General features: G+C 36.7%; 2 protein-coding genes across 5 annotated transcripts; both read right to left on the bottom strand.

Moving 5' to 3' along the window:
- Positions 1-1,150: 1,150 nt before the first annotated feature.
- suox (sulfite oxidase) lies at positions 1,151-8,622 on the bottom strand. 2 transcript variants are annotated; one of them, XM_058790595.1, is made up of 4 exons: positions 8,552-8,622; positions 4,104-4,170; positions 3,689-3,881; positions 1,151-3,100 (listed from the first exon to the last, which is right to left on the bottom strand). In XM_058790595.1, exons 2-4 carry the CDS (start codon positions 4,160-4,162, stop codon positions 1,613-1,615), a joined length of 1,740 nt encoding a protein of 579 aa, XP_058646578.1. In that variant the 5' UTR covers positions 4,163-4,170; positions 8,552-8,622; the 3' UTR covers positions 1,151-1,612. The 2 variants fall into 2 exon arrangements, with proteins under 2 accessions (XP_058646578.1, XP_058646577.1); XM_058790594.1 differs by lacking the exon at positions 8,552-8,622 and adding an exon at positions 6,524-6,661.
- Positions 8,623-9,888: 1,266 nt separating this feature from the next.
- mcrs1 (microspherule protein 1) lies at positions 9,889-22,238 on the bottom strand. 3 transcript variants are annotated; one of them, XM_058791592.1, is made up of 15 exons: positions 22,045-22,238; positions 21,714-21,773; positions 21,171-21,333; positions 20,940-21,078; positions 19,656-19,820; positions 18,791-18,900; positions 17,694-17,802; positions 17,419-17,557; positions 17,255-17,330; positions 15,815-15,843; positions 15,620-15,712; positions 15,463-15,545; positions 14,384-14,471; positions 12,899-13,026; positions 9,889-10,432 (listed from the first exon to the last, which is right to left on the bottom strand). In XM_058791592.1, the coding sequence occupies exons 2-15, from the start codon at positions 21,721-21,723 to the stop codon at positions 10,346-10,348; spliced, it is 1,419 nt and encodes a 472-aa protein (XP_058647575.1). In that variant the 5' UTR covers positions 21,724-21,773; positions 22,045-22,238; the 3' UTR covers positions 9,889-10,345. The 3 variants fall into 3 exon arrangements, with proteins under 3 accessions (XP_058647575.1, XP_058647574.1, XP_058647576.1); XM_058791591.1 differs by having other exon boundaries at positions 21,714-21,809; XM_058791593.1 differs by lacking the exons at positions 19,656-19,820; positions 20,940-21,078; positions 21,171-21,333; positions 21,714-21,773; positions 22,045-22,238 and adding an exon at positions 18,005-18,044 and having other exon boundaries at positions 18,791-18,808.
- Positions 22,239-24,953: the final 2,715 nt, after the last annotated feature.

The raw sequence follows: 24,953 nt of genomic DNA on the forward strand, positions 1-24,953 counted from the left end.
GACCTCTGGAAGTGGAACAGATACCTACGAGATCAAAGGCGGATATCAGGTTATTCTCACTCATATGCTGTGCTGCTGATAATATAATTTCAGTTCTGTTGCTTTTATATGAATATAAATATGATGAACAAGACACTCAAAGTGCTTGCTATTTAATTCCATACGAAAGGCGTATTTATCATCCATTTTTATTTTAATTCAAACATGTATTTTAGATTTTTATAGAAAATATGACAACAATCACATATCTCACACAGAGATCGCACTGTCATAGTGTTTGGGAATATTCATGCACAATTTAAGTACATAATTGCATGAAATCAGATTTTAAAAAAACAAACATTTTAGAAGAGAACTCAGCATCCCAGTTGTCTGAAGCAATGAGCATTAAGCTGTGTCGTCAGTCAGTCGTTTCCCATCATGCTTTTGATCAGCGCAGTCGGTGGAGAGGAACTGCGCGCGACTGCTCAATCCGACACAGCCGCCTCGCGAGAGTTTTTTGGCCCACGTCAACATGACATCAGAGCTAGGCGGACGTAACTCGGACACTTTTCTAACCGGCATGCATCTCGCGGTGATCACCGGTGATCGGTTCTGCGCAGATTTTGCTCATCTCAAACAAGCCTAAACTCTACAGATGACGTGACAGTGACACAGATGACTCGCAGACCCCGCCCCCTCCTTTTTTTTTTTTTATAACATATCTACACGATTCACGTGAATGACCTATTTCAAGGTGAAAACGGAAAGGTGACAAGTTTGCACCCTGATAAAATATGTTCTAGGAGCTAGGAATCAAATCTAGGATTAAGATGTCTTGACCGTGTGACCGATGACATGAATTCCCACATGTAGGGCCATATTTGCAACTCAACTTTAGCACATTCATGGGCTAAGTTTATGTGCGTCACAGTTAAAGCTCAGTAAGTGTTGTTATAGAGGTCACAAAATCTTAAATTTGTTTTAATATGAATTTGCACCTTGCATCACCTACCAGTAAGTGATGTAAAGAACAGCAATGCTAAAACGGGCTAAATAATTCAAACAAAGCTGCATTAAGGGAAAAAAACCTACAACTCAAAAAGATTACTGATGTCACATTACATATTGATCACTTTCAGTATGTCATTAAACTTTAGAAAAGCTTAGATTTCTGGGGGTTGAATAATTTTATTTGAAAATATATATAAAAATAAGAATACAATTCTTAAACAGACCTTATTTGTAGGCCGTTTATGTAACATAATCAGTTGTTAGTGAAATGCAGGCCTTCATCATTAAAAGCCTATGTTGATGTTCAGAATACAATTATGAACAAAGTGGTTTACATGTCATAAGATTTCATGATAACAATCTAGGTAAAAAAAAAAAAAGTGCACTTACATAATATACTAAAATAAATAGTGCGTTAAAACAGAGTACTTTAAGTACATTAAGTACAAAATTATTCATCAAGCCAGTTATGTGAGTAAAATCAAAACAATTTCAAGCACTTTCAAGAAACCACAAGCTCAAAACAGTTGCAAAGCTACAATCCAACCAGCACCGAAGAAAATTCCAACAATTTTGTTTATACACATTTTACGTTCACGTACAAAGTTCATTTTTGGTCTTAGAAACCCTCGCTCACTTTTACCTTTACTCGATGCCACGCATTACTAAGCACTCCTCGTAAGTTCCAGATAGGAGCGACAGTGTCTGGCTGTGTGTTGTAACTACTGTCCACTGCTTTGCACACAATCTCCAGCTCCTGAGCCCTTTGAGGAATTGGGACGTCTATCTCCCACAGCTTCCAAGCCCAGGCTCTTCCAGGTGGAGGAGGAGGAGCAGGGTGCTGTTCTTGATCACTGGTGCGAAGTTGGGCTACATGCCACGTTTTCCCTCCATCGACCGAGACGTCCACTCTCACAACCTCTCTTCCTCCCCCACTCCACGCATAGCCTTTCACAGTCACCTCCCCATCACTGCGGTCTACTGAGGTTCCCTCTGCTGGGTGAGTGATGGCTGACTGTATGGGGAGCTCCTGGATGGCTGGTGCTGATTTGAAGTCCACAGTGTCCCAGTCAGTGCCTGGAGAAAAGCCTTTGTAATCATTCTGCTGCCAGTGGCTCTTGCTTTCTTCGTCACTTACAACAATTTTGCCCAACCATTTGACATTGCGGGCTCCGACAACTCCAGGTACAACTACACGGACAGGGTAGCCGTGGTCAGGTGGGAGGTCCTCGCCGTTCATCTCATACGCGAGGAGAACGTCACCTTCTTCGCTCATAGCCTTGTTCAGTGGAACAGATGCACCGTATGCTGTACCCGTCACATCCTTGTCTAACCCTTCAAACTGGACATGTTTAGCTTTTGCTGCAACCTCAGGTCCAAAGCCATAGGACAACAGTACATCCCGCAGACGTGCACCTGACCATGTAGCGTTGCTTATTGCGGCGATGCCCCAATTGAGTCCTTTGACTTGCTTGACTTCGTTCATCTCAGAACGACGGTTCCCGGCGCACTGAAGCGTCGCTGTAATGGTGTGTTTTGGAAAACGAGACTTTAGCTCACTTAAACTAAGAGATACTACTCCACCAGGGAGACCCTCGATCTCCAACCTGTAAGCTTCAGGATCCACCCTGGGCACTGGAAGATGATTACGCTTAAAAAATATGACTGAAGGGGTGATATAATTATCCGAAAGTATAGATGCAGGTGGTTCGGCGTTGAAAGGTTTCAGACTGTTGATCTGAAGAGCAGGGTGACGTGTTGGCTCAGCAGAGTAAGGGTCTAAAGGGTTGGCACTCTCTTGCTTCTTGTAACTCTCTGGATTAAGAACACCAATTTTATACTCTGAGAGGAGTTCTAGGACATGGTCTTGCTGATGAACGGCATATAATGCCCAGTACGGTTCCAGAGATCCACCTGCAGCCAGAAGTATTTTGTCGCCACCAGGGTGCATGGACACAAATTCAGTGATATCGTAGACTCCTCCTTTATAGGTGACCCACACACCACTGTCAAGGGAACAATGCTTTGTGACTTCTTCTAGGGTGTAAACGGGAAGATCTGAAGTCTGCGTTACCCGTAACTGTGCTGAGGTAGCAGCCCACTGAACCTGAACAAAAATAGACACAATAAAAAAAAGAGATTGCTCAATGACACAGTGCAATTTTTTTATGTCCTTTACATCTGTTGATTGTCAGATTGTGCGATATGAGCCCGGTGAGATACTGTAAGACTTTAGTAATAACTGACAGGGTTTGACTTTGCAGTCTGTTTTGACATCCTTATTTACACACTAAATTTAAAGGGGTCATGACATTTGAATATGTTTCTTAAAGTTCACATATGTTGTTATTTAAAGTCATTTATTTGCAAAACATGATTAATCTTTACCCTCATGCTCAACAAGTATGAGTAATGACAATGTACACATACATTTTTATGTTTTTTAATTTTTTATTATTCCTGAGAAAAAGTGACAAGCCCTTAGCAACAGAAGCACTGTTTCCAAATGTGTTTGAAACACAAAGAATGTCCTTTTTGTGAATTATTTTGTGCATTTTCAACAAATTAATCAACCCTGAGTGGAAAGGTTATTTTCATTGTTGTTATTTTTAGTAGATTTATATGCACCCACTGCTGTAGATATCCTCCCCTGGTTATTTTTCATATTTAGGAATCAACATATCGGGTGTCTCACCTTGTCTTGGTGGAGCTTATAGGCGAAAACAGCTCCTGTACCTGCCAGCAGCCCTGCCAGAGCGAATCTAAACTTCGGCAGCCTGTTATTAAAGTATTTCTGTCTTCCATGTCCACCGGTGCTCCTCCAGCGACAAGAGAGATGACCATCCCACACGGACAGTGACGGGATAACGCTCTTTGAAAGTCTGGAACTGAGACGTTTAAGCAATAATTTCATTATAACAAACATTTAAGTTTCTTAAAGAGCATTTCACAGAATGTGGCCTTGTCTTTTCAATCATTAACATCAAGCAAATCATTAAATCAAGGTGCCATGTGGGGGATTCAGACTAAGTGAACTTTCATGTGTTTTATTTGGAAATGCTTAAATGATAAGGGACAAAGGTGTAAGGTTTGTGAAATGGCAGATTTACCTTTGATTCCTGATAAGGAAGACCTGAGCAAGACCTTGGCAATGCTTTAGGTGCTGCATCGCTCTTTCTGAGAAAAGAGACAAAGAACAACAAAATATCAAAGTACGATGCGGACTGCAATATTTGTTCTAATATTTGACAATTTTCAGCATCCATTCAACTACTAAACATAACTGTTCAGCCTGATTTATCTGGATGTTTCTTTGATCTTATCATGGCCCCTTTAACCCGTTTTCACACTTTACCTTAAGAAAATGTGAAAGTCTCTGTTTACATATTTCATTATTTCAGATGCAGTTTGGATGTTTCATTTTCACTAGCTGGCTAGGTTAATAAATGCTTAAGGCATTCGGAAGCACAGTTTTTCCATTGTTTTCTATTCAAACCTGCACTAAACGGATGTCTCTGGCCACTGCGCTCATGTCTCACATTTTCAGCTGTGTCAGATTAAAAGAAGTTAACCTTTTTAAATATGTCTCTGAAGACACATGCTGTAGGTCAGTGGTTTTCAGTGCTTGTTGAGGGGACCAACTGCTCTGGGCACCAGTACTGATGAAAGGCTAGAAACATCTCTGACAACGTTGCAACTCACTGATTCACTACACAGCACAATGCATCATTGGAAAGCGAGTTGTGACAGTATCCTGAAACCGTAGTAACATGGTGGCAGCTTTAAACCTTGCTAGTTAAACAGTACAAGACTGTTGTTGATGACGTCACATGCAGGTGGTGGAGTAATAACTTATGTTATTGTATCGGATCAAGCATGCAATTAATGTTCAATTATTATAGTTCATTTACGCAATACAATAGAAACCCTTCTTTTTTTAAAACCACCTTCACGTGGTTTATGTATTGTATGAAACGAGACATCTGGTGAATTTAAAACATTGTGTGGATCTTTTCAGACTAAGCACCATCATGACTCATCAAAACCTAAACATATGTCTTATCACTGCAACCACATGTAAGCCTGCTGGGTAATGACCAAAAAAAAACCTTAAATGTCCTAAGTGTCACTTGGTCCTAAAATGACCAAAGAATTCAAACTCTAGTCTCTTAAAACTTTGTATATCTCACTGCACCTCAAAATGATTTATGCCCAATAAACATCATAATGTCTGTTTACAGACTCCAACATTACATATCAGACCAGCCCAGTTAAGATTGCAGTCTATTAGCTTGATATCAGCGATACATGCACTGCATGAGCTACTGGTTTTAAAGCGGTTTATGACCTGTCATTAACATATATTTGCACATGATAAGAAGAGGGACAGGGCTAAGCAGAAAGACTCCTGCATAGAGACAATTTCTTGGAAATAAAACTATGAAACTAGAGCCTTGTTGTTAACAACAGTCATGTAACCAAAACAATGGTTAAGGGTTTGAAATGAGCCACTGTTGCTCAAATATTTGGACTGGCATGATTGCGTCATAATGGATAAGACACTTGTTTTGGTCTCGTGTACAGAAAACATGAACCTTGCTGTTAGGACCAAGAATGTATAATCTTCTCAGCTTTTTCATTAAAAGGGCCAATAACAAATCCTACTGACTTTATCTCAGCTTACTGATTTATAACCATCTAAATTAAAGCCAACTGAGACTATTAGGCGGTTTTTCACTGGATTAAAATTATAGAAATCAATGTGTAATACTGTAATAAACTGTTCATTCAAGGTTTGCCACCTTTCTTTAACTGTGGTGCAAAGATAGGATGTAGTCGAATACTTAATTTTACAAATAAGGAACGTCTTACTGAAAAAATAAAGTTCAACCAGTTGTTTGGAAATATTACAGTTGCTATTCAGTGACAGCGAATCTTTCTAGAACTGTGTGTCTAACACAGCCTCACTTGTTATTTAGTGGGTGGAAATGAATTAAATCTGTTTTAGGTTTCATTGCCCAAATAGGTTGCGCTGGTCATGGTTTTAAAAACCAATGAGGTTCTAGTAGCTTTGAGAGTTAAACAAGTTAGCATACATGTGTTATAAAAGAGCTGCAGTTTGATAACCAATATAATTATGCCACATGTGCAGTAGTTTGCAATCAAAGAGAGAAGACGTCAAACATATGCTTTTGTAATCAAGGAATGGTTTATATGTAATAAACACAAATGCACCATTATTGATATGACAATGAAATAATTAGCCCGCGTATATAATTAGAAAATGATCGAATCGTTTGTATACAGCAGCCTAAAAAAAAAAAAAGTCATGTGCCACATACAAAAACAAACGCAACCCAGTGAATATCGATTCAGCCCATCGCTGCACAACTTAAATACAAACAAACAAACAAACAAACAAACACACACACACACACACACACACACACACACACACACTGCGTTGCTTTGAATTCCAAACACTGCCGGTTTCCCGATCTATAAACTGCTAGAAGAGTTGTGACCTTACTTTAATCTGTAATCAAGCTGCAGGAGCTGGCGATGTCGAACTACAGATCCTGCGCGAGCCGCTTGTAAACTAGTGATGGGTCGTTCTTCTTGAACGATTCGTTCATTTTGAACGAATCTTTAATGTGACTCGGGAAGAACGAGTCGTCTCGGCGAGTGATTCGTTCAGTCGCGCATGCGCAACATCCTATAGGTTCTGCACTGAATTAGTTCACCTGTTTCGAGTCTTCAGATTTGAGTCGTTCGTTCATCACGTGACAGCCTCATAAGCTAAACCTATGCAGTCAGAGCCGGAAAAAGACTTAATAATAAGTCTTAATAATAACCAACTCTTTAGTTTATTACCTTTGTTACCACATTCAGTGTTATGGAAAAGAACCATCATGACAGAAATTCACACATTTATAAACTGTAAGAGTAAATAATAATAATAATAATAATAATAATAACTATGCAGCCGTTTGTAAGGAAGGTTGTAAATTAACTAATTTCTCTGTCCAATGCTGTCACGTACGTGACAAAAACAACTCGAAAGACTCAGGAGATGAACTAATCAATTCTTTTTCCGGCTATGCAGTATAGGTTTAGTTTATGAGGCTGTCACGTGATGAACGAACGACTCAAACCCGAAGACTTGTCAGATAAGAGGTGAGGTGAGCTAATCATAGACTAAAGACCACAATGAATTGATTTTTTTTCTGTTTCTTATACCATTATAGTTTTGTATTGTTTGTAGTGTGATCAACGTTTGCATAATTAGTAGATGTGTTAGGGAAGTAGCACGTAACATTTGAATTATATTTTGCTAAAATGAACGAAATGACTCGAAAAAAGATTCGTTCATTTTGCTGAAAGAGACTCAAAGGTCCGAGTCAGTAAAATGATCCGAACTTCCCATCACTATGGCTGTGTTCCAAATGGCATACTTACTGCTTACTGCCCAGTACACAGGCATACTGCCTACTAATTTTTAAAGAATAGTGTGTGAAACAGTATACAATAAGCAACAAATGTTTCAGAGTAGTATGCTTAATTGTCACATGAGAAACACTGAATATTAATTCAGCACAGCTGTCAAGGTTGATACAAGTAATTGTGCTAACCATTCTTTTTACAAAGGCTTGTTAATAATGCTTCATATTAGTAAACAATGTTATATTGCCCAGTTGAACTCATTTCATAATTGAAGAACTTTACATAGGCTATTGGACAGAACTGAATCAACACTGAGCTGTCTTTAACTGAACAATGATATTTTTGGCAGTTACACTAATTGAAAAAAGTGCTATTCTAGTTACACTAAGTGCAAATAACGATAAATTCTGTTTACACTAAAATAGCAGTATTTTCTTTAGCAACAGGTGTGTAAATAGTAGTTAGGTGGCAGACATTTATTCTTCATTACTGTAGTACATTATAAAACAGTATGCAATAACATATTGAGTGTAAATTATCATACATTTTATTTGATGAACGCCACTTAATTGGGACAAAAATCTACCTACAGCTAAGCACACTGTATTATTAATGAGGCGTTCAATTTCCACTTTTCAAATATTTACTTAATTTTTTATTGAAAATAAATGCCTTTCTGATCTGGTATATGATGGGAAAAGGAGTTGCACGAATTTGACAAAAGATGGATTCGAACTCGGATCGCTCGCATCAGCAGCACACATCTCGCGTCTTTTATTCACTGCGCCACTGATTTATACTAAAATTACTGCAATATTAATATTATTATTTAATATCTTTGAAACAATGTACAGTAGTCAACATTTGAAGTCAAAACACTTTCATCAAAATTGTCCTAAAACCTAAAAGCGTTCTTGTTTTAGGACAACTTTGATTAACTTTTTTGACTCAAATGTTGACTATAAAGCGCTACAGACATAAAGGTGACGTCATTTGACTTGATCGGAAAAGTGCTGTAGAGATTAAAGTACAATTTATGTCCTACTAGTGATATTGTTTTTAGATGCACAGCGATAGTTTGTAGCAAGTCTTACATTTATATAATTACTATTACCTGCCTCCAGTTCACTCACGCGGAACACAGCTTTTGTACTGCTTTCAGTGTACTTGAGTTATGTTTAGCAGATTCTGGTCATCCGGGCATTCCACGCATACAGGAAATTTGCATACTATGCGCAGCATACTGGATGCTGCAGAAATAGTGAGAGGAGTGTGATTCGAACACAGCTCACGAGACGCACGAGTGTGACGTAGACGCAGCCTGCCGCATCATCACGTTTCCTTTCTTCCTCTGGCTAATTTTTATTTTACTTGTAATCTTGTGTACTGATGGCATTTCTATGCAACATTGTATTTCTCTTGTTGTTATATATGTTCATGTGCAATAATACAAAATTTACAAAAAATTCTTAAAGAAAGCACCACGTTTACCGTGCTTACACCATCCCAAAACATCAGATTTCCAGATTAGATTTATATAATATACATATATTTAGTAGCCTTTCTCCCAATGTTTGAATCGATCAAGTGGCATGTGATTATTTTTGATGTCAAAGTGGTCAGGCGGCTTCGACTGTTGATGTCAGCGGTGTGTCCTTCGTTGGACTTTCTTCTGCTTTTGACCTCAAACTAACAGACTCATTTGCAGCTATGCAAACACGATTGTCTCCTTCAAAAAAATAATTTAGCTCATTTTAGTATCACATTTTTTTTTTTTTTTTTTGGAACATTTGATAGAATGTTCAAACACCACATCTCCCTCTACTACTAGTTCACTGGCTATGCCTTGTTATATCTTATCTTGTAATAATGCCACTGTGAAACTGACTTTGTGTACAGCGAGAGGAAAAAAAGCATATAGTGCAGGTCAAAAGTTAGGATTTTTTTTTTAAGTCTCTTATTCTCACCAATGCTGCAATTATTTGATACATAAAAAACAGCAAAAACATTTAATGTTCTGAAATGTTATTGCAATTTAACTGCTGTCTATTCGAATATATTTTAAAATATAATTTCTTTCTGTGATGCTAAGCTGAATTTTCAGTAGTCGTTACTCCAGTCCTCAGTGCCACGTTCAAAAAGTTTTCAGTATGATTGTCTTAATAAATTAATGCAGCTATGGTGAGTAGAAGAGACTTAAAACATTAAATAATAATAATAATAATTGACCTGTGGTTTAGTTAGTAATTGTGCATTATAATTAGATCTGAACCTTTGCTTTATATGTATTTTTATGTAGTTTTTTTTTTTTCTCGGTTACTTGTATCCACTTTTGGTTTGCAACATTAGTTGATATCAAGGGCCAAAGTGATGCATGCAAAGTTTGCCGCTCTGACTCTAAAATCAATGACAAATATAAAGAACAGCACAATGCATTACAATACACAGATACATCATTGAAACACCTTTCAGTTTTAATCGGTCTTTATGAATATATTTACACTATTTCTGTCATGGCAGAATATTAGCAAACTGTCTTTGATGAGACAATACAAGGTTACTGGGTTTTAAGTATAAACAACCAAAAAAATGTACAAGTCAAAACAGTAACAGTGTCTTTTATACAAATAAAAAAAAGCAAATCTACAATCACACACACACACAAACAAACACTCTCAAACATTCAGTTCTTTCTGTCCAAATGTGCCTTAAATAACAGGCATATAAATGTCCAATTCTTCTCCAAATGATTTTTTTTCCTCCAATCTGAGCTACAGATCACTGCTCAGTTGAGAGCCACTATAATCTTGTGCTGAAAGGTCTCCTGTAAATGACTCTACTCAGAGGCAAAAGGTAGGACAGTCCAGCTCTGAATGGTTTGACCGCTCGTGAACTGGTGACTTCAGTATCATGGCTGATTCATCTTGGCAGCTTCAGCTTTAATGAGAGAAATCAACTCCTGATTGATCAGGAACACAAAGCGAAGACCTGCAATCTGGACAAAACAAACACACATCACAATAACATTATTAGGATTAAGGGTAAGGCACAACATTCTGACATTTTATGTAATACATAGTAAATTTTGTTCATTGTGACTTATAAAAACAATATGTAATGACACACTGGTCCACAAAACAGTTATTTTCAGTATGTTAATTTCACATTATTAGTGTAATAAACATTTTATAAAAATGAAGCAATACCAGCCTTCCTACAGCAGTGTTATTTTAATGAAACTAAACTAAATAATTTGATATAGAAAACAAAATATATCAAAACTATAATAACCTTAGTAGCGACTGGATTTGGTACCAGCACAACAGCGGTTTCCTTCACTTTCCTGTTTTTATGCACATTTTGAAGTATCACATCAGAAACAGGTGATGAAAATGCCAAATTTAGAAAATAAAAAATCCCCATAATTCGAAAAATTTTACACACTCACTTGAGGTGGTCTTTGCAAAAAGGAGTTAATGCGAAAAATAGGAGATGGAAATGTATTTGCCGAATAAATTCCTCCATGTCTATCAAAAAAAGTAATGTGACGAGATGACGCAACTTGACTAACCATGAGACTGACCTTGTTGCACAGCATCTAAAATATGGTTTTGGTCATTCTGAAATGCTTAAACCAAAGTCTGTCGTAAGTATTTCTGTATAATTGTCTTACACGACTGCGTTCCCAAACAAAAGCAATGACTGCATTTACTGTGCTTCATCTGCTCGAGGCACAAGTAATTTATCATATATGAAAATGATTATATTCAGTGGCTTCTCCTACTTTTCTTAGTTATATTTAGTGCCAGTTTATCAGGAAATTATGATTTTGTTCTCTTTGACTCGTTGGATGGAAACGGTGCTTTATTTGCCAATGTTTCATGCAATATTTGTGCACAAGTTAAATTCGCCAGTTTAAACGGAAACATTGATAATGTCTGACTTACTTGGCAGCTGTCAAACACTTACATGTGCATTAGTGTGTATTCTCTGTAAAAAAAAACACTGTCACCGTGTCGGTAAGGCTGATTAATTCCAGAATTCCTGAAATTTCAAGATATCTCTGTTCTTGTGTTCATTTACCTCTTATTTCTAAGACACAAGTCTTGTTGAGCTGTAAAAAATTTCTGACTGTTTGCTGCAGTCCTTTTAAAATCTAAATAATTCAAATACTCATTGCAAAAAAAAAAAAAAGTCTGTTTGTCATCTGGTGCAATGAACCTAAATAAAGAGATGAACCTACAAAAACAGCCCTTTAGAGTTAGCAGAGAAGAGGCAGGCTCATTAGAAAAACATGCCTGTGGCGACATCTGTGCATAATTATACTATGCTGCACAACACAAAAAGCGCAATCAGTTTTATCCAAAACCGATTAAGCTGACTCTGGCAACATTTTATTACGATGGTTGCTGTACGCATTGTGGAACAATTTAAATGTCCTGTGAATGACGCTAAACGGTCAACGCACCATCACTAAACCAAAAGCCAAAATATAAATATATATCAAATATCGGCAATATTTTTTGCTGGTTCAAGTCATGCACTGAACAGTCTAAACACACTGGTGTGATCATAAGCATCAAATGGGTTCATATTCACAAGGACTTCACTAACTGAGACTTTTCAGTTATAGGTTTCAGAAATGAACTCATGGGCGACATGAAATGAGGTGGCGGGTCGGATTTGGCCCGCAGGCCTCAAAGTTGACACCTGTGGTCTAACCAAAACCAAGAGCAAGAAAGTCAAACACATGACTCTGACTTGTCATTATTTTTGCTGTTGAAAAATCTGGATGTGATTCAGTTGCAAAATTATACTAATGGCCTCCGCAATAATAACTGAGCTTTAACTGAATCCCTTATAATACTTTGTTTTTACTATCATAATAGTAGCTGATACACTGTCTGTACATAGAGGAGAACGTGATAGAAACTGTTCTCTGATATTTAGGAGTTGATACTATAAATATTCTAGAACTGTATACAAAAATGAATCAGGGGCTATAAATAAATTCCAGTATTCCTACCCCCTTTGACAAATGAATTTCCATGATTTTTCATGGAGTGTCATGACAGATTAAAAATTATTTTTACAGAGATTTCACACAAAGAGCAGTTATAGCTGACAAAATATTTTACAGCGGGCATAACGTAAAACAAATACATATCGCATTCCCTGGTAATGAAATGTCTATTAAAAGTATTATTACTTAAATTTAGTGTGTGAATAGAATTTCATTTCAATGCATATATTTTTTGAAAGAACAATTTATGTATTTTTCTTGCAATTAATGGTCTTGAAAAAAAAAATCATAAAAAGGTCGTAACTTTCATAAATATTATTTACTGATAAGATGTAGATATACAAAAGTTATTTATTTATATACTATATACAAAATATGCGGTGTAAATGTGGTAAATCATTCGATGATTTTGTGACTCAAATGTAAGCTTGTACACACCTCCATCACAGAGTTGTTGTTGAGTTTCCACTTGTTTCCAGATAAAACTGGTCGTCCATCAATGTAAATGGGTCTTCGGCCTTCATTAGCGATGAAGAAATCTCCATTATTTTTCAGTTTAATGATCCCTGGAGTTAGAAAACAAACATAATTTCATTACTTTAAAATTGCATCCTGTATCCTGGTGATAATTCAAAGCATCAAATATTTAAATTAAAATCCACAGAGCTGTGCAGTGTTGCATCAGTCATCCATCTTACTTACGAGTGGCCCAGTAACAACTAGTTAACTTGTACAACTAAAAAAAATACATTCCGATTAATTGCAGGTGGGTCACGGGTTAGGGTTGTATAAGATCAGTCATTAATGATGCAAATATTAACTACATTCTCTAAAACATGAGCGTGTTTTAAATGCATTCTTTTCATCAGGCAGACAGGCACTAATTTGCAGATTCTCATTTATAAAAATATGTGGGTCGCAGCGGGTGGAGGGGGGTCCTTTTCTTAAAGCAGAAATGGAGGCAAAACAGATCTGAGAGAAAATTAAATAGAGAGAATTAAAAACAAAAGGAAGGAAAGAAATGTACCGTGTGGGATCGTTTTAGCGGAGTGGTCAGCGAGGATGAATCAAGTGCTGGGTATGTAATATGCAACGGCTGTGAAGCGCTGTATGTATATGACAGCCACAAGACTGATACCTCGAATATGGTCCATCATGTGTGCGCTAAACCGAAAGGCTAGTCAAGTCAGACAAGCACCTTAAGTTCTCCCGTCCGTCGGGACAGCAAAAAAAACACCACTGGAAGTTAAATCTAGTCTCGTGGATGCATGTGTGGACCGGTCTCTGGCAAAGGATTCCTCCAAGTGGCCCAAACACTAATAAACATCCGATATTCCCAATAAAGTCTGAATGGAGTCTGAAAGCCTGTCTTTATTTTATTAAGAAAATGTAGGCTAATCTGGCCAAAGACAAACTTTTTAAATGTTCATTTAAAAGCAGCTTACGGTCAACATATTATTTTACTATCGGAGATGCGCAGATCAGCTGTAGCGTCACTGAATCTGCTGTTAAAAAGGAACGATCCACTGATCATATCATCATGCTTAAAACAAAGAATTAGAATAATTAATGTGACGTTTGGGTGCGGATATCTATATCAGGGAACATTACAGGTGCGAGTGAATGATTTGTTTGAAGCAGTGGATTCGGGTGACATTTGAGCTGATAACGGCAGTAAACACAAATGGGATGCTGTAACCGATAGCCAGCGGCGACGTGACACTCGGATGGTAGGAGAAAGTGCACGGTTTAACGCGTGCTGAAGAGAACTCAAAATCAGTAAATCACATAATGCCTTCTCTTTTAAAAAGTAAACAAGGGTTATGCTGTAAAAAAGTCTAGTGATGCAAAGCTAAACTTAGCATCAAGGAGCAGGACTGATCACACAGCACCATGTGCATCATGAATGTTCAACCGTCTGACCTTGCTTTCTGGAGATCTTCCATGCAGGTCCCTCCAAAGACAGATCTACATCTATCTGCTTGTCTTTAGTAGCACGTCCCAGAGTGATCTGAAACAGTTCAAAAGAGTTTGTTATCGGTCAACTGTGGGTGAACTCTTCCTTTAAAACCATTGTGCCTCATATTGAATTCAATAACTAAATATTAAAGCAAGTACCTTTAATTTTTTTGTTAAATAGCACAAACACATTTTCAAGAGAAGCATTTCACAAAAAAAAGTCTGCTGGTTATTAAAACAACAGATAGATCACGGTTTGGTTCTGAGAAAAGCCTGTACAGCAGAAGCAGAAGATATTTTGGTAGCACATTCCTGATCCGCATTTTCAACACTATTTACTTTGTTATATTAATCATAATACCTGGGTAATAACTAGATACTAAACCAGAACCCATGTAGGGGTGTGCGATATTGAAAAAAAATGATATCTCAATATTTTTGGGGATTTTTCGATAACGATAATTAGACAATATTTTGTTAGTGTGTTATTGTGCTGATATCTGACTACCGTGGACAGCTGCAGTTTTTGATATTCTTCATATTCAGCATGGTCAGTTCACATCAGTGATAGAAATTAATCTTTTCATATAAATTTAAATGGATTTTTACCTTTTATGGGCAATTTTACCTTTAATAAAGCCATTTTTTCTAAAAGTGTGCATTTTAGTCAAATTGTTACATTTAATCGGTCAATTAGAATAATAAGACATTTAGGCTGTTACCAAAACAAATGAAACCAGTATCAACAAAATTAATCTTTGCAGATGTTGCATCTGAATGGCATTTAGATGTATTTACACACTGTTTAATGCAGCTCAGAGGGACATGGAATGCTTTAACCTGCAGTTACAAATGCATAATGTTTTGATATTTTAAACATAAAACATTGAATACTGATATTTGAAATTACTTTAAAAATGAAAAGATACTTTAAATGTGAAATTAAAATCGCCAGTAGGTGGCAGCAAGTCACTGTCAACAAGTGAGTCATCATACTTTCAGATTCAACTCTCGTGCATGCATGATATTAAATGCTCACTGACCTCTCTAGATCTCATCAGATATCTGACCATCCGTCCGCGTAAAGCTGCCAGAGTCTGATTATCAAAGTCTGGTGAATTCATGCCTGAAATAATCATATCACACAATCAGACTCAGCGATCACATTCTTCTGATAACTATACAAAAAGCCAATCTGACCTGTGATGCTGTCCACTAACACCTGCCAGCGAGGAAGTTCCTGCTCCAGCTGTCTGATCTCACGCTTCTGGTGTCTATCTGCAATCATCAGCTCTACAAGAAATGCAATAACATTTCATAGACAGACACAGGAAAAAGTACTGAAACACATTTAAGCACATTTAAAACAACAAGAGGCTGTATGAAATAACTCACCGTGCTCTAAGACTTCATCTCTGCTGTCCCTGATGAACAGGATACAAGATCAGAACCAGACAGTCATCAGTCATATATAATTGTCATAAAAGGTTAATGAGGAAACACATTATGAAGCAGAATATAGAGTGCTGCAGGGATGACGTGTTTTTGTAGGCCTGTAACCTGAAAACAATATTTTAGCGCTTCCTGTTCCATCATCCTGAAGTCAGTGTTTTTTGTTTTTTTTCTCATGAACAAAATGTGTAAGAATCATACATTTTTGTTGTTCATTATTTTCTGCAATAATCCAAAATCCAAATATTTCTAGAAGATAATCTGGCTTGGTGTGCATTACAAGATTTTAATGCACAACATGGAAGCAGACAATAACTCAAAGCAAAGCAGAGTGCACTAAAATTGTGTACTGCTTACTGACGACACCACAAGTACACATGTAGATGAGTTAAGAATACACCGCTAGTATGCATATGTGACCCTGGAGCACAAAACCAGTCATAAGGGTCAATTTTTCAAAATTGAGATTTATACATCATCTGAAAGCTGAATAAATAAGATGTATGGTTTGTTATGATATGACAATATTCGGCCAAGATACAAATATTTGAATATCTGGAATCTGAGGGTGCAAAAAAAATCTAAATTTTGAGAAAAACGCTTTTAAAGCTGTCCAAATGAAGTCCTTAGCAATGCATATTACTAATCAAAAATTAAGTTTTGATATATTTACAGTAGGAAATTTACAAAATATCTTCATGGAATGTGATCTTTACTTAATATCCTAATGATTTTTGGCATAAAAGAAAAATCGATAATTTTGACCCATTCAATGTATTTTAGGCTATTGCTACAAATATACCTGTGCTACTTACGACTAGTTTTGTGCTCCAGGGTCACATATATGCATGAAAAGAAGCTTGGTCACAATCAGTTTTCTAATGTGCATGTACACATAGTGAGTGGCAGTGTCGAACAGTGTGCTGCAGCATGACTAAAAATATTAAACTTGAATTCACTTTTAAAATTTCATGTGTCATTTAAAGTGATACATAGGTTACATTATAGTACAAAAGCTAAACTTAACAGAATTTACCCTTCAGTTTCCCCTCATATTCACCTCATTTTTAATGTTTTTTAGGTGCACAGGATCATGAACGGTTTTGTATTACGTGATTATATTTATTGTATCTGGTGTGTGTTCGGGAAAGAAGGGTACGTGTTATGGTGTGTGTGTGTGTATTTTTCGGTTGTTGTATTCGTAGTACATATTATGTGAGATTTAAATTTGATCTGCTTTTTTGTTGTTGTTGTTGTTGCATAAAAACTGATATAAATAAAGATTTTTTCCAAAAGTTCATTAGTCACACTGCAGGACAAAGTGTTATTGTGAAGTATTATTTGTTAATTAACTTGGTGTAGCGAAAAAAAGGGTTTGCTTACTTGAGTTTGGCATCGTCAACCACCTGCTCCGCATCAGAGAAGTTCAGCACTTGCTCTCCTTTAGGCAGAGGTTGAACTAGAAACACATCAGATGAGTTGTGTAAATGATAATGACCACCGCATGCAGGAACACCAGACTGAACTGATACACGAGAGCATCTCACCGCTCTGATCCTCCAGCAGATAGTACTGCTTGAGCAGCTGCCAGTGGACCATCAGATTCTTAGCAGTGCGTGATGGGTAAAACACATTCGGGTGCTTGTTGAGCAAATCTTGAAAAACCTCCAGCTTAGGCTGACTGCTCTACTCACAAACACGAAGCAAGGATCAACTGAACAGCAATGACATTTAAAACAACAACAGTAACAATCAAATCTAGAAAGCATTCACTCTAATATGTCAACAAAATGCTGATCTCGTTCAAGAATGAATGTCTCACTGAGGCGATCTTAGCGAGCAGGGCTTCCTCTGTCTGACTGAAGAGAGCTTTACTCTGAATAGCAGCGATAGCCTCTGGATGCAGCTGTCTCATGGCCTGCCACGCCAGCCTGAGGAACAGACAAAACCCTTCGAAAATGATCCCCTCAGATCGTATGTTAAGGTAATAGTAAAACAACTCAACTAAAAACTAAAATTCTCTCATTTTTTACTAACCCTCATGTCATTTCAAACCCTTCCAGAGAAGAACATCTGAGGAGCTTTTCATTTAAATATGAATCGATTTAGAAGCATCAATACACACAGACTTACATTTCAGATATCAACTTCTCCTTGGTTTTGTTCTAGAATCCTATTATAATAAAACAAATTCACAAAACATGATTAAGAAAAAAATAGTAACTAAAGAGTTTGAGGTTCATGGAATTCATTTTATTAGGATTAAAATATTCTAACACTAACTTTTAAATAATTGCTCATTTGCAGACTATATGTGTGTGTTCACTGCTGTGTGTGTGTGTGCACTTAGGATGGGTTAAATGCAGAGCACAAATTCAGAGTATGTTGAGTCCATACTTGGCCATACTTGACCACGTCACGTCATATCACCTTTACTTTTTTCAATAATTGCTCATTTGCAGAATATATGAGCATAACTGAAAATTGTACATCAATATCAATTACGCAGAACTGTTTAAGAGAGGTAACTAATTAAGAGGTAGATAGTTGCCTTGGGGCTTCTCGGCACCATCAAAATAATATTCTCACTTCCAACACTACCTGACCAAACCAACTTATTGGTGGATACAGTCATAAAAAAAAAAGAAAAAAAAGCCAAATATCAGTTGATATATTGTCCCTGGTGTTCAATTACCATGAACTGAATGAATGAATATATAATATGAGTATAATTTTAATGACGCTATTATGAAATGAACATGGCATACATTCTTGAAATGCTTTGTGTTCTGGGGAAGCAATAAGTCTTTGGGGTTCGGAATGACATGAGGGTGATGGCATTTTTTTCATTTCACTTTTCTACCAGATTAAAACAGGAACTATAACTATATGAGAAGAATGATTTGGTCAGAAACTCACTTTGATATGACAGGGTCATACAGCAGAGCGTACCAGCGCTCCTGAATCTCCCGCAGCGTGAAGCGACAGCTGAATTTCACTCCCAGGTGAACTGATGTAAGATCTGTGGTCTGAACATAAAGTACAGTTGAGGGAAAATGACGCATTAGGAGCAGGGGGGTGAAAACTTTTGAAAAGAATGAAGATGTGTACATTTTTCTTATTTTGCTCTTATTTTTATCATATTTTTTCATTTAGTACTGCCCTTTATAAGCTACAGAAAATACTTACATGTTTCCCAGAAGACAAAATAAGTTAAATTTACCCTGATATTCAAATTCAAAAAGTTTTCACCCCCCGGCTCTTAATGCATGGTTTTTCCTTCTGGAGCATCAGTGAGCATTTGAACCTTCTGTAATAGTTGCATGAGTCCCTCAGTTGTCCTCAGTGTGAAAAGATGGATCTCAAAATCATACAGTCATTGTCGGAAAGGGTTAAAAAAACTGTTCAGGACAAACAAAAGGGACTCATGAACAACTATCACTAAACAAAAAAAATACAGCAGTGGCTCATTCAGGTAACAACACAGTATTAAGAATCAAGGAGATGTAAACTTTTGAACGGGGTCATTTTTTAAAATAAATTCAGCTATTATTTTCTCTTGTGGACTACATGTAAACATCTTTTATGTGAAATATCTTATTCAGGTCAGTACTAAATAAACAATAACAAATTTTGTATGATCCCTTTTATTTTGGTCAAATAATTAACATTTTGCAGATTCTGCAAGGAGTATGTAAACTTTTGACCTCAACTGTAACGTCAGTTCAGTTCATCTCAGCAGAACTTCTCTAAACTATTAAGCTCCTAAAACCTGACAGCTGACCTGTAAAACAGCATTGATGAGCAGCAGGTCATCAGTGGGTTTCCAGCGGCCCAGGTCTTTGGTGATCTGTAACGGCTGCTTGTTTTTCTTCATTCGTTTGGTCATTGATGAAGGCGCGATCACCATGGCAAGAGGCGGCGTAAGAGAGCTGCCAGACTTTAAACCCTATGGTTCAGAGACAAGTTATGGAGTAGCAGATCGACTTAAAGGTAAATAATGTTTAATGTCACATTTAAAATGCAGATGTTACATGTCAGTAAAACAAATCTACTAGCACCATGCATGTTTACTATAAAACCCAGAAAAACACACCATCACTGTATATAAAACATGTAATGACTGTATTGCACATACGCAAGTATAGAAAAGGATTAAAAGAAATATATATGAGCTAAAATGATTCATCTTATATTAAAAGCAGAAGGTATTTCAGCTATGCAGAAATTTTGTTGCTTAATATTTGCTGTTTAAAATTGGATTTTTTAAAATGCTTTTGAAAGAAGTCTCAAATGCTCATCAAGGCTGCATTTATTTGGTCAAAAATACAGTAAAAACAGTAGTATTTTGAAATATCATTACAATTTCGAACTGTTTCCTATTTGAATATATTTTAAAATGCATTCCTGTGATGGCAAAGCTGAATTTCCACACAGTCCTTCAGAAATCATTCTAATATTCTGATTTGAAGCTCAGCTTTTTAAAATTATTGTTTTTATTATTTCTCAATTATTAACAATGGTTCTCATTCTTTTCAATATTGAAAACAGTTAAAAATAACCATGCTTTTTTTTTTTTTAAGAATTCTTTAATGAAGAAAAATCTAAATGAACGGCATTTAATTGAAATACAAATCTTCTGCTGTGACATTATAAATTTCTTTACTGTCACTTTTGATCAATTTAATGCACTCTTTTTTTAAATCATATTTATCCCAAACTTTTAAATGATAGTGTATCACAACAAAAACTGTTTTCAACTGTTTCTTGAGGAGCAGCAAATCAGTATATTAAGAATGATTTCTGAAGGATCATGTGACACTGAAGACTGGAGAAATTATGCTGAAAATTCAGCTTTGAACAGCAATAAATTACAAACAGAAACGTAAATCTCAACTATTTTAAACTACTGACAGGTAGGTATGTAATTCTTCTACTCTCTCACATTTCTACACACATTTTCAGTGGTCTATCATACAGTGGTTCTTGGCCAGAAAATAATAGGTAAGATTCACCACAATCAATTATTCCAGAGATTTGTGAAATAAAATCCAATAACCTTCATTACCTTCTTCTTGTCACTAGATGCAAGGTCATTCCCAGGGCATCTGATTGGCTCGATGACTGGCTGACCTTTGACCCGACTGGTAGATTTCGCAAGGCTGCTCTCAACCAGCTCATCATCAAACTTCTTTCTCTTTATTGATCTAAAATACAATGATTTGACAGCTTTTAGACACGTGTAAAGTGACCACAGTGAACCAGAGGCCTGCTATGGGAACAGATGACTACTCTTCACCTGGAGGAGCTTCTGCGTTTGGGAATCAGTCCGGCTCCGCTGAAGGCCTGAGCGGCTGTCCTCTTCACAGCAGTGGACTCCTCGTCCTCGGATCGGCTCTGGGACACCAGAGGTCCGGCCGCCACTTCTGCAGCCACGCCAGAGGGGATGCCTGCCTTCACATCTGCAACACAACACCTTATCCATCAGAACACATCATGAATTATTCTAAATCCTAATGGTTTCCACTACAAATACCATTACAAACCATCAACTTAAAAATGGGTTTCTGTTGTGTGTTTTGGGACATATTCCATTAGGATTTATTGGTTTTAACAAGCCACCAATAGAAGGTGACCAATTACCAAAGGGTCCATTACAGTTTCCATCATAACCAGTAAAACCATTACAAATTTTGTGATGGTGTCTATTGTTTTTTTTCAGCGGGGATAGCGTAGGTCACAGAAAATAAATTTTTTTGAGTGAAAATTGCTACCAAAAATCTTTTTGAAATAAAAACTTCTGCTATTCTGTATATTCTGCACTCGCTGGTTGTTGTCTTACCTTTCTCCATGATCTCCTGATCAACTGTTTAACACTGAGAAAACCGATGAATCATGAATACTGGAGGCAGACAGAGGAGAGAGTATGAACACAGACCTAAACAATAAGAAACTCTATTAATACATGTGCAGTGCAGACGCAACAACGTTAAAGCCAGCGCAATACTATACTCTAATATATCGGGTAATTCTACATTAGATGTATATTATTATGATTTAATTACTTTATCAGCTCTAATAGCGACAATTACTGTGTCAACCGTGACACCACCACAACATATTTAGGTTATCAATTACATTAAAATCGAGAACTCAGGCGATGCAGGTTTTACCTTAGAATGAGTATCTTTGCGCTCTGACTCTAATCAAATTCAAATATAACTTAATATTTTATTCGTTTATTTGATTAACAAAATAAAGCGATAAGGCTAAATCGGGATAAGCTAACTGGTGGCTTCTGTGCAGTTTGAAGCGTTTCCGGGTTAGACAGGAAATGTCGTCAGAGCACAACAAACGTGACTGCATTTGTTGTGATAGGGTAAATGTAAGGTATTTTTATATCCTACATTTTAGTGATGGGAGAAACGGAAGCTTTTCGAAACTAAATCAAATAAACCAACTGTTTCTCAAAACGATGTACGGTTTCGAAGCGCCCAAAACACCGCCTGCTGGTCAAAACCTTGTGAATGCAATGAAAACGCAGCCCAAATATATAACCAGCTTTTACAAACTAATTGCAAAAGTTTTCATGTAATCAAATATAATTAAACATGAAGGTCTGTAAAATTTGTGTTCTTTTATTAATATAGAGTGCTTGTGTGTTTTAGACAGGGCTTGGCAAACTATGTAAATTAGAAGCAATTAAATCTAATTCTCCTTTTTGCATTACAGCTACTATAAGTATTACAATTCATTAAATCAGTTAAACACACACACGGTTGTTTCTGTGAATTGTGGGGACTTTCCATAGACTTCTATTATTTTAATTAACAAACGATAGTGTCTATCCTCTTAAATACACCCCTTACAGAAAACCTGTTTGCATTATTACACTTTCAGATAAATATCATTTACTATTTTTAATAATTGTTTTTCCCTCGTCAAAAGTTTTTCCTTCTGTTTCCAGGGTGACTCCTTGAATTTGGTGTTCTGTTGAGAATGTCTTGTTTGTTCATTGTGGGAAAACTCTGGGTTGACTGAACTTATTCCCAGGTGTGGTTTTTAAACCGGCATACTTTGAATAAGCAAGTTTTTGATTAAACAACGGAGAGATCAGGCTGAATGTGCAGGTAAGTTAACCTTGTTTTCTACACCCCTGATACAGAGAATATCTCCCTTTGTGGTGGACTTTGTGATGTGTATATTTGCTGATTTTTCATGCACAAACTTACACACTAAAGGAAGTTGAAAATAATAATAATAAAAAAAGAATTAAAAAAGCATTATAGGACCCTTTAACACATATGCCAAGTTAAGGCTAACGATAATAGCAAATGGCAACAAAGCTCAGAGAGACCAGATAAAGACAGACCTCTGTTTCTGTGTCGTGCATGTGGCCAGCAGGGGCACAAGAAGCAAGTGCCAATAAAAGGCTGCCAGTAGCGCACACCTTTGCTATGTTCCCAGACACACAGAATGAGACAAATCTCAGGAGCGGACAAGGCCAAAATGACAAATTAAAACAATCCTCTTATTAACCTTTAAATTTACTGGAAACAAAAGGAAATCAAAGGGAATACAAAACAAAAACACAGTGACAAAATAAACACCCCCTACTTCCCCTTGACAAATATTTGACAAAGTTGATGGCAAACAAAATCCAAGTCATGATCTAAAAATGGTTTAAAAAACAAAAAAACACCAATCAAATGTATGCAAATTATAACAAATCACAAACTGCAAATCTCTCTGGTCCAAAATTCAGGAGTGGCACAAAATGGTAAGGCTGAGAGTTTGTGGTGGTCCTTATAATAACATTATGAGATGCATAGCAGACCGTCGTCACTCAATGGCTGGATGTGTAAGTGGTGCCTGCAGAATAACATAGGTTTCATAGACAATCAGACATATTTTTGGTGCAGACCTGACCTGTTGAAAAGAGATTGTCTTCATCCCTCCGAGGGTGGTGCCACTCTTGTGATCACTGATCATAACCTAGATGTGCTCTGTTTGACAGAAACCTGGCTAAAACCAGACGATTACAGTACTTTAAATGAGTCTACCCCCCAAGATTACTGTTATACACATGACAGGGTTCCTACAAATTTTCCATTTCAAAATTCCATATTTTCCAGACTCAAATTTCGGAACCATCATATTTAACATAAATGGTTGATACAGCACTATTTTCAGCTTTATATGTGGTACATAGTACAGTCATATGTCCCATATGTAAATATTTGTATTTTTTCAGGGTTTTTTTCATTGATTTTATTAAAGTGTCAACATACAGAGCCCCTAAAATAAAAATTGTAATAGTAAAAAAATACAGACTTTTGCGTGCACACAAGAAACATTTTTGTGCCCTCGAGAAACTATTCACATGCGCATGGGAATTTTTTGCATGCTTATGCATTACAATTTCTAGTTTTATATAACCTATTTCCTTTGTGCATCACTGCCATCTTACTATGAATAAAGCGAGAGCATGGATGCATATGAATTAATAGAGATCTACCTGCTCAAAATTTGGCTTTCCTTATGGTAATACCTCTAATATCAAGGCCTAACGTCCAATTTAGCATATTCTTTGCGGCGTCGGAAAAACCATGACACGAAATGGGCTGATGTGTGCATTGTCCTATTTGCCAAGTTCAAGGGTCTATTAAAAAAAGACTGGTATTGTAGAAAAAGTGTTGTGGCTTTTGTTAGGGCATTATGTCATATTTCAAGGCCATAGGTCTTTAATGCATACTCTGTGGCGGCCGAGACACCACACTGCAAAATGGGCTGATGGCACAATAGGTGGCTCAGTGTGCATTGTCCTATATGCTAAGTTTAATGGTTTCTCATGCACACATAAAAGTCTGTATATTTTTTTTATTTTTGCAAAGGTCATTGAGGCTATGTCATACAGTGCTAAGGATAACGTGAGAAGAAACCCAAAATGCAAAACATTTTGGATAATGAAAAAGTGTTTGACAATCGCTAAAGAATCACTAAACAGCTGCCATGAAAACACACTTCTTGTATGATAAACTTATTTTCATTAAATTCTTAATTTTCTGTTATAAAAAACTAA

Source organism: Onychostoma macrolepis, chromosome 11 (assembly GCF_012432095.1).
Source record: "Onychostoma macrolepis isolate SWU-2019 chromosome 11, ASM1243209v1, whole genome shotgun sequence".
Taxonomy (NCBI): Eukaryota; Metazoa; Chordata; class Actinopteri; order Cypriniformes; family Cyprinidae; genus Onychostoma; species Onychostoma macrolepis.

What these genes read in the sequence shown, in the direction of transcription:
- suox (XM_058790595.1), bottom strand. Translation starts at nt 4,162, where the DNA reads ATGCAGCACCTAAAGCATTGCCAAGGTCTTGCTCAGGTCTTCCTTATC. An exon ending in TTCCTTATCAGGAATCAAAG is followed by an intron (nt 3,882 to 4,103) that starts GTAAATCTGCCA and finishes TAAACGTCTCAG; the next exon opens with TTCCAGACTTTCAAAGAGCG. An exon ending in ATAAGCTCCACCAAGACAAG is followed by an intron (nt 3,101 to 3,688) that starts GTGAGACACCCG and finishes ATTTTTGTTCAG; the next exon opens with GTTCAGTGGGCTGCTACCTC.
- mcrs1 (XM_058791592.1), bottom strand. An exon ending in TATGACCCTGTCATATCAAA is followed by an intron (nt 17,803 to 18,790) that starts GTGAGTTTCTGA and finishes TCTGTTCCTCAG; the next exon opens with GCTGGCGTGGCAGGCCATGA. An exon ending in GAAGATCTCCAGAAAGCAAG is followed by an intron (nt 13,027 to 14,383) that starts GTCAGACGGTTG and finishes TTCTAACTCCAG; the next exon opens with GGATCATTAAACTGAAAAAT.